Source organism: Hylaeus volcanicus, chromosome 4 (genome assembly GCF_026283585.1).
Source record: "Hylaeus volcanicus isolate JK05 chromosome 4, UHH_iyHylVolc1.0_haploid, whole genome shotgun sequence".
In the NCBI taxonomy this organism is placed as follows: Eukaryota; Metazoa; Arthropoda; class Insecta; order Hymenoptera; family Colletidae; genus Hylaeus; species Hylaeus volcanicus.
Window position 1 is genome coordinate 28,049,604 of NC_071979.1, and position 14,492 is coordinate 28,064,095.

A 14,492-nucleotide genomic window follows, 5' to 3' on the forward strand; every position below is an offset into this window, starting at 1 on the left:
TGTTAATCATCGTCTGAGATACGAGACGTAAACGTATCGCGAACGTGTCGAGTCTCCCGGTTGTAAATGGTGCCTTTACACCGGCCTCGAATCGAAATCAATAAACCGATTATTGGCCAGGCTGAACGGAGATTACATTGCTTTGAATTGACACCCCGAAGCGAGCCATGCGCCGATTGAATTTCGCGGACTTTCTAGACGGCCGGACGTCCGCCCCAGTTCCTTTTTCCACCGCGTCCGACGGCGTAAAATCACGATGAATGTAATCCACGCGGACACTCTACGAAGAATCGACCTTTTGTGGCGCGGACCGGCGAAGTTTGCCGTGCATTATGCAGCCCCGCGTTATTTGCTTACGCGCTGGTAAACAATGCGAGGGATGGTAAAAAAAATAACACGCCGCTCCGACGCGACTCTTTTCACCGCCATCTATGTGTTTCAACGGCAAACGAGCGACTGGCCGAGTATAAATAGGAGATTATTTTTTACACGCGAAACGATTTCTCGCGAACAAGGATGCCGTTCGAGGGAAACGTTCGCCCTAAGATAACCGCCGAATGGCACACCTGAGCTTCGAAACGGATATTAACGCTTTTCTTAGTTTCGTGTAGAATGTATATACAACGTAAGGGCACGGATGGACATTCTAAGTAAACAGAATAAATTCTGTCTACTTTAACGATCTATCTGTTCGTCGTGAAATAAATGTTAATAATCGGTATTCAATTCCATGATTATACGTAACTGTATAACTATGAACATTAAAATGTGTCGATGATGTTTATAATACTCATCACTGTATCTTTACGAGGTGTGACCATTGGAATACTTCTAATAATTTGTACATTTTTTCCTGATAATCGGTATTTATAATATTTGCCACGTTTGCAATAGTCGTCATCGTATCTTTACGAGCGAACCATCGGTGTGTTCAGGATCGTCTCCCGATGGAAAGGAGTCCAAACGAGACTATATTCGGTCTATCACACTCAAGTATCCTAATACTCTACTATACCAATTTGGTATACAGTAGTTGAGTGGCCTGACGTCAGTTTTTCGCGAACCGTTGGTAGGGCCACGTGGTGAGAATGGGTCAAACCGTGGGACGTATGCCGGACACGTGGGACTGTTTACTAGAGGAAAAGGATCGTGTGCTGCACTGGAGCGCGGAAGTCCTGTCGAGGGTGGCCGACAACGTTAATCAGGAAGAATCGTTTCAGATGGATTACGACAACGAGAGGATCGACGAGAAAATCGACTCGTGGATCGAGCAGAGTGTAACGCTCGTCGGCCAAGCTCGCGGCAAACACGCGAGGAGGGAATACACAACTCGTCTGGCCGCCAGAGTCGAGCAAGTGATTACTTTGGTTATTTGAACAACGTTTTGCGATAACGATATCGTTTATCCGGCAATTCTGCGCGCGGGGAATTGTGGACGGGACACTCCTCTTTTAGTATGTCAATAGTAAACTATTTAAGTCGTGCTCGGCGTTCCTACGGTTCAGAGTTTCTCAACCTGTTTTGGTTTTGTGGCTACCATCCAACGATCGGATTTATTTATCTCTCTGTCATCGATTCGAATCGCATTTTTAAAGTGGCAAATGAAACTTAAACGAAAGAAATTTAGAGTTACGAATAAAAGGTCATTTTTAGAATTATTTCACTAATTTTTAGAAAAATTTCAAACGAAAATTACATTTCACTTTCGAACGAATAATTTATTCGAACAAAATAATCGCCCTCTGGATGATGGGCGTTGCTTTCGCTGACCAAGTAGTAACACCCCTACTCCCTCCCCTCTGCCGCTGGTATAAAAATTAAATTGAATCATTCGTTCGATCTCAAAATGAGCACGTTTGTGTTCGATCGTTAACCGAACCATTTTACTAAATGCGCAAATAACGTTTCAACGACGAAACAATGACGCTCGTTAATAGTTTATTTGTCGTTAATTATTGCATATAGATACGGGAGGATCTCGCGATAAAAATGAGAAACGATTACCGACACGGATACAGAGACATAAAAAAGTTCACGAAAAAAGTGGACCATCTAGGGAAACAACAACGTAAAATACACGCAAAAATTCACGAACTCGAAATCGCTTGCGCTGGCGACGTGAAAAAATTTCAAAAGAAATTCGGTCCCTTGAGATTGAAAACGTTCAAAAATCTTAGGCTAGGGGAGAAAATGATGTTCGAGGATAAGAGGCTAAAAACGGAATTCGTTAAACGGGTACTAATTACTGTATCCTATTCGTTTCACAGTGTCTACTATGAATAATAATAAATTCTTACTACTTTACTCTTGTGCTATCAGGTTTACGACATCGATCACAAAAATATGGACGAATGTGGCAAACGTATTCGTAAATTGACCAGAGAGCATTAAGAAAGCTTTTGCTCGAATCGTGTTACGTTAAAGGTAAAGTCGAAATGGATGTGAGATTACGAGAAATAAAGAACAGAAAAGGTAAAATCACTTTAATATGCCAGTAATGTAAATAATACTGAGAAAATTTGATAAATATCGGAGTAGCTCGATGCTTTGCGCGGGAATCGTGGCCTGGTCAAACATGTCGGCGTGTTACAAGCCCATCTCCAGCGTCACCATTGTTCCAGAGCATGATCGCTTGTCCACTCGCACACAGAAACCCACTTTGTCTTCGCCATTTATCCTCAAATTACTTTCTGTACGGCTGCAAACATTGTTGCAACGATAAAATCAGCACTACCAGCAGGAAAGGGTCGTTGCATGCCGGACATTAACAGGAGGCCTGAAACTGCGAGGAGGTGTTCCTTTCCTCCACGTAGCTCCTAGCGCCACCTATGAGCAGACGATCAAACGATACGAATCAAATAACCTTCCATTTTTACCAACGTTTCAAAAATTCGCGAGAATAACGATTGGTTGACATTATTTTATTTACTGTCAAAATTTACAACGATATCGTTTTTGCAACCAATATCGCAATAACCTTGTTCAGTTATTGCGTTCGATGGTACAGGATTTGTTCTTTCCAAGCAAAATTCGTACTAATTTTTACAAATCTTCAATGTCATTTGTAATTACGATTGAATATTGTTTCTATTACTGTCGTTTTGTTAAACAGACAAAATAGACATAAATTTTATTCTAACATTAATCGAATTGTTAGTAATTTACCATTCGAATATTATGAAAAATTACTCCAAGTTCTATTAATAAAGAAACTTATTCTTCGCATATTGTATACGAATAACGTCAATGCATTTTTTTTGAAACATTGATTTTAATATTTATGGGTATATTGTGAAATAAATGAAATATTTCTACTGACAAATAAAAGTTTATGGTATGACCTTCTTTAGCCGTGATCGTCTAGTGGTTAGGACCCTACGTTGTGGCCGTAGTAACCCAGGTTCGAATCCTGGTCACGGCAATGTGGAAAGCATTGTCACGGAAAAGGTTTATATTTTACTTTTTTTCGTCCCTAAATTTATCACTCCAGCCTTACTTCTCGTACGAACTCTTTTTTTCAATGAATACATGATGAGCCAGCGAATTTAAAAACTGATGATTATCGCTCGAAAGTAAGCAGTAATACGTTCTTAATTTTGCTCAGCAAATATTCATACAACAATAATCAGAAATTCGTGTTGCATAAGTTGTTTAATCTCTGACACAATTCATAACAAAGTATCAATGTAAGCGTTTATGTTGTGATAAATAAAAAGAATGTCGTTACGAAACGTCAGCAAATTCTCTCTTGCCGAGTAAATATATTTCAGGTAAAATATTATATGACGCCAGTATCGAAATCGCCTTTCAAAAGGTTTTAACTGCTCTGTTTAAATTCTTAAAGATCGACTGCTTCATAGAAATATGAGGCTGAATCGACTATTCTACTTCATATTCATTTTATATTGTATCGAACGTTACAAATGTGGTGTTTCTTGTACCAAAGTCGATGATGTGAAGCCACTTATTGGAATAGAAAAAAAGGAATTTGATACGCACAATGACGAGACAGGTAAAAGAATTAAATTCCATATCTTAAACATACGTTGTCGATATGTACATACTATTTAAAAAAATGTTCCATTCACTTAAAAAGATGGTCTAATTTCTTTAGTCATTGTTTGCATTTGTTTTTAGATTCCGAGCTCAAAGTACGTTCCCAGAGACAACTACAAAAAATTAATTTTAATACCGATGCTAATGGCTTTATAAAAGACGATCGAGCTTCGCGTCATTTATTAGGATCTAGACGTCATCTAAGACTGGGTAAAATGAATGAAGACACAGATACAAAAACACATTAATTAACATATCTCTTTATACTCTTTTAATAATTCTCAGGTGATGCAAATCAAATAGCAAATTACTTCCTCACTGGGGGGCCCTTAAAAGGTCATGCTCATTTTGTAGGAGCATCGAACTGTGATTCAAATAATGATGAAAGTAATGATGAAGATAATGTTGGAATGAGTAATCCGACAAATGAGAATGATTCACATCAATCTGCGAACGAAGAAAATGTATCTACAAATTCGACTGATCCTGTCGTTGGTATTCCATTAATTCCTCGATTATTTCCACTACGAAGACCCCATCTTCCAACCCAGCCACGTTCTTTATACAGACACATTCCTGGCAGATTGAATTCTCTCTTACATCCACCTTTACACCAGCTTGCCTTACCACATATTCCTGTTAGGCAAAGTTACTTACGTTCAATTCTTCATCCTCGTTTGCACCCATACATCAATAGCCTACACACTATTCCTAACAATCTAGTTGGAGCCGCGAGAATACCTATTCATAGTTTAGCACAGGCACATTCTGATCTTCATCAACTATTACTACCGACTTTACCTCCCACAGTAAGTATTGTATGTAATACAATGTAATGCATAAATGTATCCACTGTTTAATTTACAAATTTTGTTTTTGATTTTTTCTCTTAGCTATTAAACAATGTTCAAAGTCCCATTGATCCTAAGTTAGGTTCAACACATTTAATTAGTCAGTATCCAACTATGGTGGGAGCATCTCCCACTAGCTTCTACAGCAATGTACGTATTAAATTATCATAAATGTTTGAACTCGTGAGAATGATACATATATTAAATTTACAGCCCTCAGTACCAAGGATGATTCATACCGATTACCTTCCACATCTTCAACCTACTGGATATATCGTAAAATTTGTACCCCATAACAATGGAATGCCATCATCTTCATTTGTTGGTTCGCCGCAGCAACAATTCCCTACTTCAATAGATAATAATTCAAACACAGATGAAAACACGATGGATTCCACTGGCAATGTAGAGGAAGATACAAATGAAAATCAGGAAGGTGGACTACAGGATGAAACAAATGATTGTAACTAAACCATAGAAAGGGACTACAGGCTTTGAAAGCAACATTTCAAATACAGGTAAAGTGCAATTAAATGCACTACCAACAGAAAGACAAGGAAGTCATATTTTACATAGGACATATTCAAAGCTTCAAAGGACAAATGACACAGGCTGGTGTTAAACATTTAAGAGCTGTATTAAATAATAGTCTGGATATACAGAATTGTACATGGTTATACAGTATTCGGTTTGAAACTGTTTGTTAGTTACTTTATACAAAGTGTAATACAATTAATTTTTGTACATGAGAATAATTCTCATTTCAATATTAAAATATATACGTAATTAGAAAATAGTTGTAAACTCTATTCCACTCTTGTTTCATTTGATTACCTCCTTCCTTTCCCCTTCCCCTTCTTTGACGATGAACTCGAAGCCTGGGAAGATTGCTCACCCGTCGACTGTTTTCCTTGGCGTGTCTTTAATTTCGGAATAGTGGTGCCTAAGTAAACCAACACGGAATCTCTAGTAGGGAATTCAGTTTTCACGGGAGTGCCATCATCGTTTTTTAATTGTACACGAAAGCGACCATGATATAACAGTTCTTGGCTCCTCTCTTTTGGGTGAAGCTTGTTTTCAACGCCAACGTCGAAACCTGCCGCTACCAAAACATCGAGTATCTCTTGATCCGTAGGATTCTCCACGCATTTATCTTTCGCAAGTTTTCGTCCGCCCGCTAAAGTCCTTTTACTGTTTATATACACTGGATAAATACAAATCCATCTGCAACACAAAACAGAAAGCAAAATTGCGTATCTGCTAACAGACACGGATCAAATTTTCAAATTTTCGGAATAAACATCTCTGTCTGTCAGATTCATGTCTGAGAGGTTATGTAGCAGATGGTAGTGGCACAACATGTATTTTGAATAAAACTAATAACACAAAGATTCTATTTGGGATGTTTTAAAAAAAGCGTGTATATAGAAGGTTGCAATAAACATGTGAATATTTTAATAAATATACCTTTTGTAATCGCTGTGTTTCTTTGATGGGTTCCACGCAGACGGCATGTTTGATATATTCGATAGCTCTGCCAAGCTTTGCGCACTGCTGCGCACCTCTGTGTGGCTCCGCGAACTAGACGACAATTTCAATTTTAGAATAAAAATGTTACGTATAAATGTAAGTAAAAAATAAATTAATAATGCCATAGGTGATAAGTACAGGATAGAATTAAGTAAATTGAATTAGATTTAAAAAAATGAAGGGGCAACAAAAATAAATATATTAGGGCTCGTCCGGGATTTGAACCCGGGACCTCTCGCACCCGAAGCGAGAATCATACCCCTAGACCAACGAGCCATGTAACATTCATCTTTCAATAACGACATTATGGACTAATTGCAATTAATATTAAATTTAGAAAAGGATGTGCACTTTACAGAGAAATGAGTAAAAAGTATAAAATTATTTCATTTCCATCTAACAAACAGAGGTACTGTTTTCAATAAAAATATGATTGCAAACTTAAGATTTCTAAAGAATTCGTTGGTATCTGTAGGTGCATTCAGAATCGGCACAACGATGGTGTTTTTTCTGGATAATTCCTATTACTCATGCTTTCATATCAATTTTTCTCTTATCATCGACAGTGTACTTTACTCTTGTTATTGTAAAATACGATGCAAATTACGATGATCAGGAACTCCAATACCAGTTGACCATGAGAATACTGTAATTATGTACGCACAAGGATTTTATATTTTATAAAATTCTATGAAATATTATCGATAAACGTGAAATACACCTAACGAACAACAGTTTTATCGTTGAAATCCGATTCTCGCAGTCAATCGATTTACAAGCGTTGTATCGCATGAATTGTTGCTTTAATTCTGCCTTGAACTTCGACCTGGTCAAAGTTTCCTGTTTAACATGAAAGTTAAACATTTACACTATAAAAAAAAAACATGCATCTTTATTTAATGCGTGCCAGACAACTGTTATTCATCAGAAACACAACTATTAAAGAAACAAGACATGATAATAATGACACGACAACAAATAAATGGTACATGATAAATTTCTTAATGTTTGACAATATTTATCGTGGTCATAAGAAACCACTCACTGTCAGTAAATAATTTCTTATGTCTACGGAAAATATTGTTTTCTCGAGATATTGTTGAAGATTTGTTGAAGATATTTCTCGTAAATTATTAATGTTTCTTAATTTGGCACCTAACGTTTCCTTTCTAATATTGCACGCACCTCTTTCGCTACAAACATGCACAGAATTTCGTCAGAAAAACACGCTAGAGCTGTTGATAAAAATGCGTGGAATATTCTGGAAACTGAAATGAGAATTTTTGCAAACAAGTTTCACCTTTCACCGTGCGAGCTTATGGCGTGGTTAATGAGCAATTATCGATAGAATTGTGAAAGTGAAACGTTCTGCGTGGCTTACTTTCGCACAAATCGTAAGGATAACGAGACCATTGTGTTATTAATTCGTTTGAAATAAAATAAAATAAAATTAGGGCAGATAATGCTGTTGTTGTTGCACAATGCGTTTTAAACATTGTGTTTTAAATATTATACAATATATTTATAATTGTTTCCCCTCTCTCTATTAATGTATCAAGCTTTCCATTTCCAAAAATAAAAACCTGGCCGCGTGCCTGCACGCGCACAGCCAAATCATTCGCGCCACTATCTATCTTAAAATGGTAAACTACACTAACAACGATAGTAAAAAATATTTTAGGTTTCGTTATTCTACGAGAGTGGCAAATCTTCCAAGCGAATTTCTAGAAACATACAAAAATGACATCATAACAGTAAATGTTATCAGATCTCTAATCTTTCTTTGTGAAAATACGCAGATATCGCGTAATACCAATAATACTAAACTTATGACGCTGTTGAGAAAAATTCCAGCAAAGAATCTAAAATTTTACCAACAAAACTCCCTTTCGTACGAGACAAACATTCTTTTCATTTGTCCATATTCGATGTCAATGGATACGGTCGTTGAAAATCGATAAACAAAAGAAGAATGTATTATTTATTAGCCATGAATATCATGGTCAAGACATTCTACGCGTCGCAAAAAAATCTGTTAGGATGGATTGCCTTAAGTAAGTCGGATAATTTATATCCAAGTATTGTTAACGATAATAGGCCAATTTTCCTACAGGTCTGGTTGCACAGAATACTTGAGTTGTCTGGACGATGTCGCGTTTTCTATCAAAGAGTGAGTACACGTTCAGATTACTATAAAATTCGTATCGCAACGATTATTTCGTTAAATATTTACGGTTCGTTAACGAGTAGATAACGACTGATTCGTGCGACAGGAAGAAACTCAAAGAAAACACTTTTGATTTATAGGTTATAAAAATATTAATTAGAACAATGTGCAACGATGTTTAGTGTCGGTCCAGAACGTCGAGTCTTTACAACGGACTGCAGTATTGCACGACTCCATTGCTTTCCTTTAGATTTTAATCGTCTTTATGCCCCAAAAACTTCGGCCTTAAGGCCGATTTCTACTATCACGATGTTTGTACAAACGGACAGAGCACCAACACGGTACACGTTCTTTGTCGTGCATACGTCAGTTACGTTTGCGATCTGGTCGTGATCGGAAGGATCGATTTCACCGAATGAAAGTGGTTCCAATAGGAAACGTTCTTGTTTCTCCGCGCGACGATTGACACGGTGAACTTTGGTGTCGGTTCGAACTTCAACCTTCGACGCGTTATGAACCATTGCTTTTGTTGAGTTTTATCGTTGACCTGCACAAATCAAATTACTATAGTTCTCGATGGGTAGCCCACAATCTAAGGATGTTAGGAACGCACAGCGTGCCCACAGCAAAATGTAAGTAACTAAATGTGCAATTAACGAATAACGATTATTATAATTTACCCAACGCTACTGTCCACCAGGTAAATTTTAAATCATTATTTCCAATAATGACGCGAGAGCATTAAAATAAAATTTGTATAAACGTTCAGTAGAAATGCAAACAAATCCAAGCGATATATTTGTAAGCAGACTATAGAGGAAAAATATACTTATCATCGTTAAACCATAGTTATAAGAATACGCCATCAGGTGTAAACGAATGTGTCATTTCTCACGTAACGTCGCAATGTTTTATAACCACACGATACGAGACAATAGACTTTGAAATACCTAGCAGTCTTGTAAAAATTTTTCAGTACAGCTATAAAGCTTATCAAACTTTTTTCTCTATCAAGGAGCTTACGATATCTTTTATTCTACACGCGTAATGTCTTTAAAAAAAAAAAAAGTAATAAAAATAAAAATAAATCAAGATAAGTAAGTCAAGAACTTAAATTCTTTACGAAATATAAACGTTTCATGAATATATTTGGAAAAAGAAAGTTAAGAGTGCCGTGGAAACGAAAGATAACCTGAAACATGTTTCACAGTTCCTCAGAAGCGAATTAAATCTCTCGATCGAATATTAGAATAATATCCTCATTGGGAATGTTAATTTCAACGCATTATCGATTCATAATTGTCAGGCATGTGAATTAAAATACACACAATCGTTCGCTGACCGCGCATGTTTCCACTTCCGTATATTGAAACGTACGTTATATAATATTTGCGAAAATAGAAGTTCGAGATTACTTAAATAGCGTAGACAATGTTTCAAGCACAGCTAAGTAACAATTTATACGTGTTAGTGTTATATCTTTGTGGATGGAAGACTGATGACTCATGCCATCTACCGTGAGGTATTTTTCCATCTGGAGGTGTTGTTGCAAAGCAACTTTCTAACCTCTGAGGCAGACTGATATATATTTACATTGTTATCGATATTCATTTTCTTTTTCTATAAACGAAAACAACTCATGAATACACAAAGTGTCTATTTAAATTGTCTATATTGTTACTGTACGAAATCGCGAAGTTACTTATCACGAATCAGCGTGTTCCAGCCTGGAATTACGCTGAAGTTTGAATAGAACAAATTTTCCCGACGTAATCGCGTTTATTTGGATTTCAAATCATTTGTTAACAGGTTGCTGACCTACATGTATCGCGTATCATCGTACGACATGTGCAAAGAGTAATAGTACGGTTCCGCTTAATTTATTACTATAAAGTAAAAAAAAAGCGCGATAAGTTCGGTATTGCGTACTTTTTTGACTAATTACAGTCGCGAACGTCGCATATCAAGAACTAAAACAAAAAAGAACGTTTTGGCCACGAGGCTCTGTAAATAAAAATAAACATCCGAAATAATACAAAACTAACGATAACAACTCGAATATAAATAATGAATTCGTTGTTCGATTTAGGGAGAAATATTTGAAATATAATTATGTATTAAATAATAATACCGCATGTAACACAAATCACCAAAGGACGATTATGTTTAAAAGTTTCTGCGAACACCTTTTTCGTCGTTGCACGCGTTTCTATTATTACAATCCCTCCGTCATTTATAATTCTACACATGTGTCTACCGAATTAGATCACAGTAACGTGACGCAAGAGATCCATTTCCGATTTCCTATCAGTAAATGCCCGTCAGAATAAATAAAATTTTGTTGACAAACCGTATCTAAATGCGCAAAGTCGCATGCGGCGTGGTTCCACTTGTTTAGTCGTTGTGCGTCTGTCACGTGAACGTTTGTGCCGTAGTTACTTATCTGCATATGACGTGCTCATCCGGGTTTAGTTTAGTTGGCCATCATAGATCAATCGTACGAACAGTTTAGCGAGAGATGCCACCGTATGAGAGTGATTGTTTACGCAAATTCCGAACATGAGTTCGAAACGGTTCATGAGACGGTTGGAGTGTCATTTTACTGGCTTTCTTCGTCGGTCGAGTCGCTTGCGTTGCGTTTCGAAAGACCTTGAGCCTGAGACATGGCAGCACGATCAGCTGCACGGCAGGTAAAGTAGTGGACTTTGAGCTTTTACGTTTGGTAGAATAAATTACGCGGAGAAAAAAACTTTCTGTCACTCTGAATCGTCTCTTTAACAAGTACACGTTATTCGTAGTATATACAAATCAAGTAATTTGTCGTTCACTATGGCCATGCTAATTACTTAGTTTGTATGTATTACGGAATGGTAACTAGCATGTATAATTTACCTAGGAGCATGAAAATAGTCAATTTCGTTGCACGTTCAACGTTTACCCTCTATCCCATATTAGAACACAAAATTACAAATTACGAGACTGGTTATCGATTATTGTACGAGTAAGAGTACACAAGAGTAGGTGGCTTATCTATTATTCCCTCGAATGCGCATGAGTTGGAGTGGTACTCGATGGAACGATCATTTTATTCTAGTTTTTATTTATCCAGTAACGGGTTATCTTTTATTTGTTATTCGAAATTTTAATTCAGATAAGAATTTTACCCAACTCTGTTGATACGTTACCGAAGCTTAACCCCACGCTCTAACCTCACCTTTGCTCGACAGTGGTGAGTTCTACCCTACCGACATTGCCACTCGGTCTTAAAAACTTTGCTGGTCGTTTGCAGGATCCAAAGCAGTAGTCAGTCAGTCTGCGACAACAAACCTTCGAGCATGTCGAATCTCGAGAGGGATCAACTTGGCCAGAGGGGCACAGGAGATTCTTTGTGTTCAAGCATGATCCGGGGTCTCGACCATCTAAAGAACCCACAGTTGAACAAGGTACGTTCAAGTTACGTATGTATTTCAATGCTAATCGCGATTACTTCGGTTCGTGACACCGGCGTATGCGTTGACAGCTCGTCGTCTGTTATTGACGTGTTTCGTGCTTGGTAATTTTAGTGTTTTTTCATGTCAGTTGCACATTAACGCACAACAATGCTCGAACATAGATGAAGATGCATTAGTACGATTACTTATTTATTATTAACGTGTTTGCTGTCAGCGTTTCCATGGTCTCGCTCGCAAGTGTAGAACTTTACACTCGTTTGGAAAATCGATGAAAATACCCTATGGATTAATCGTTTGTTTCTTGTTGTCATTTAAATTTATATGAGAATAAAACGTTCTCGTGGATCAGACGAATGGAAAATTTTCCGCTGCGTTTAACCCCACTCGAGAGAGATATAGCGGGACACGTCGATTTTAATGATTCATTTGGTAGAATTCTCAGTGATTAGCAAAGCTGAGTAAAAATGTTAAATATGGGAAACGTTTTACTTCTTTACGTGCAATATTTTAGTGTTAATGAAAATTTCATCAAAACCTAGATGGCGTAACTGCGATTAGTCGAATCCTTTTTTTATACTTGTAAATCATCTTTTTTAGCAACTGAACTTTTTTTTATCGAACGCACTAGCAAATAGTTATTGTAACCTAGAGAAAACTACTGTCCATTTTTTTTTTCTTTTCGTTTCGATTAGTTTTTGATGAATTTAAGTGAATGTTTTATTCGCGTCTGTGAGGTTACTTTTCACCCTTCCAATATGAATATCAGCCGATAAAAAAGAATTACGTGTGTAATATTTTGTAATGATCTGTCTGTACGCAAAATTTCATCAGAATCGAAGCGTTGGGCGATATTCTTGGTCTGTGGGTTAAGTATACAGAGCTTGAATGAAAGAAGAATTTACGGGTTAGAAAAGATAATTTTGTTCAGGGCGTAGCCTTTCTTTTTTAAGAAAGATAAGAAATTTTACGTGTGTAATTTATGAGTCAGACGTAAGCGACGGTTCCTAGAATATCTATTTCCGATATACTTCTAATCCATAATATTCTCGATAATAATGTTATTACCAACATTATGATTTGTTATTATCACTAGAAAATAGTGATAATAACCACCGTTTTATTCAAATATTTTTAATTTAACGAACAAGGAAAAGTACAGGGAAAGTACTGTTTAGGATTCCTCGAAGTCGTGAATACATTAACGAGAAATAATCGACGAAAATATATTGCGTAATAGCAATTTAAGGTTGGACATTCGTTGGGTTACGTGCAACCGGTCGTCTGAGTAATCGTGATTCCGTGAAATTCACTTTCACGGTACAGATGTTCACGGAACTAGCATGGCAGCCTGATGATGATGATGAAACAGGGGAACCTCTCACGTATGCAACAATTGGTTACCACCACATGCTTCGCGCTTTTTAACCATGAAATATTGCCTATGAATTTAATTGAACTCAACATCAACTGTGTAATGCAACATCAGCGATTTGTTCACGAGTCATTTACTTTATTCCAGGCATTCCGTAATTATCTGACAAGTTTTTTCTCGTGCATATTCGTGTTCATGCAATTTTAATTCTCATCCGTACAGATATGAAAAACGTAAGGTGAACCTTGCCACAGTATTCAACTTTTTCCTCTACAAATGCTTTTTTATCTTCGCTCGAGCAGAAGATGAAACCACTCGATTGCACTTCTTTTTCTCTATCCCCTTCATAGTCGATAAACTTGATTCTCTGTGAACAAATGAAACTCCGTGAAACGCGAGGTGATGTGATTATAGTAAACACTCGAAGCAACGATAATGCAAACCGATGACTCGAGGAGAGAACACAAGCGACATCAACAATACAAACATCTCCAGCTCTCTCCTTCCTGTTATTATACAATTTACTTTGCGTCACGCTGCTAATCTGTGCTCTTGCATCCGCGTGCCACAGTGCTCGCGAGACGCCCAACACCCGACGAAAATAAACCAAACCATCTGACTCTACATCTATCTCTCTCTCTCCCTCTGTTTCCTTCGCGTTTCCAAGGACGCAGGCCAGATCCACTTGCGATACGCAAAGCACCGTTGCGGTGCAATGCACTCAGGGTTTCTCTAGCAGTAGGCCGTTGCTTACTATGCGTTCAAGAACTCCTAGGGCTGCTTATTGATCCGTGGGCAGGCGAAGGGTCGCGTCGCTGGAAGTCGAGGACCCTGGCAACCGTTTCCACCGTCGATTGTTTCACATGGGGCTCAAAATCACGAGTTGAAAGTAATGATGGACACCGACTGGTGGGACCTTGTACCGGATTTGCACAGGACTCATCGAATACCCGAGCCTTTGCTTGCTCTGGATGGAAGGGTATCATTCACATTTCATCAAATTGTTCACATTTCATCACTGTTCATTTTTCTTTCATAGTGCACTTTCATTTTCATTAGAGCTT

The 14,492-nt window shown here is 37.5% G+C and overlaps 4 protein-coding genes and 2 non-coding genes across 10 annotated transcripts in view; 4 read left to right on the top strand and 2 right to left on the bottom strand.

The window, feature by feature from the left end:
- The first annotated feature begins 1,074 nt into the window (after positions 1-1,074).
- LOC128874933 (uncharacterized) lies at positions 1,075-3,056 on the top strand. Of its 3 annotated transcripts, XR_008456711.1 has the most exons (4): positions 1,075-1,367; positions 1,966-2,235; positions 2,320-2,472; positions 2,622-3,056. XR_008456711.1 is itself a non-coding variant. In XM_054120114.1 (3 exons), the coding sequence occupies exons 1-3, from the start codon at positions 1,089-1,091 to the stop codon at positions 2,389-2,391; spliced, it is 621 nt and encodes a 206-aa protein (XP_053976089.1). In that variant the 5' UTR covers positions 1,075-1,088; the 3' UTR covers positions 2,392-3,056. The 3 variants fall into 3 exon arrangements, 2 of the variants coding, with proteins under 2 accessions (XP_053976089.1, XP_053976090.1); XM_054120114.1 differs by having other exon boundaries at positions 2,320-3,056; XM_054120115.1 differs by having other exon boundaries at positions 1,075-1,355; positions 2,320-3,056.
- A 293-nt stretch (positions 3,057-3,349) lies between these two features.
- On the top strand, positions 3,350-3,421 carry Trnah-gug (transfer RNA histidin (anticodon GUG)). Its single transcript has one exon. It is a non-coding gene; the product is annotated as a tRNA-His (tRNA).
- Positions 3,422-3,768: 347 nt separating this feature from the next.
- On the top strand, positions 3,769-5,716 carry LOC128875364 (uncharacterized). The gene is made up of 5 exons (XM_054120885.1): positions 3,769-4,012; positions 4,138-4,266; positions 4,342-4,865; positions 4,950-5,057; positions 5,121-5,716. Exons 1-5 carry the CDS (start codon positions 3,865-3,867, stop codon positions 5,376-5,378), a joined length of 1,167 nt encoding a protein of 388 aa, XP_053976860.1. The 5' UTR covers positions 3,769-3,864; the 3' UTR covers positions 5,379-5,716.
- Positions 5,521-11,092, bottom strand: LOC128875367 (signal recognition particle 19 kDa protein). Its single transcript, XM_054120888.1, has 3 exons — positions 10,955-11,092; positions 6,375-6,488; positions 5,521-6,131 (listed from the first exon to the last, which is right to left on the bottom strand). Exons 2-3 carry the CDS (start codon positions 6,419-6,421, stop codon positions 5,738-5,740), a joined length of 441 nt encoding a protein of 146 aa, XP_053976863.1. The 5' UTR covers positions 6,422-6,488; positions 10,955-11,092; the 3' UTR covers positions 5,521-5,737.
- Trnap-cgg (transfer RNA proline (anticodon CGG)) lies at positions 6,642-6,713 on the bottom strand. The gene has a single exon. It is a non-coding gene; the product is annotated as a tRNA-Pro (tRNA).
- Positions 8,965-14,492, top strand: part of LOC128875361 (NADP-dependent malic enzyme-like) — a 10,248-nt gene continuing 4,720 nt past the window's right edge. Inside the window, exons 1-2 of one of the 3 annotated variants that reach the window (XM_054120880.1) lie at positions 8,965-9,236; positions 11,894-12,047. In XM_054120880.1, the coding sequence (XP_053976855.1) occupies positions 9,181-9,236; positions 11,894-12,047 (210 nt within the window). In that variant the 5' untranslated portion in view covers positions 8,965-9,180. Of the gene's footprint in view, positions 9,237-10,094; positions 10,127-11,049; positions 11,295-11,893; positions 12,048-14,492 lie in introns of those variants that run through there. The other 2 variants (XM_054120881.1, XM_054120879.1) reach the window with 2 other exon arrangements.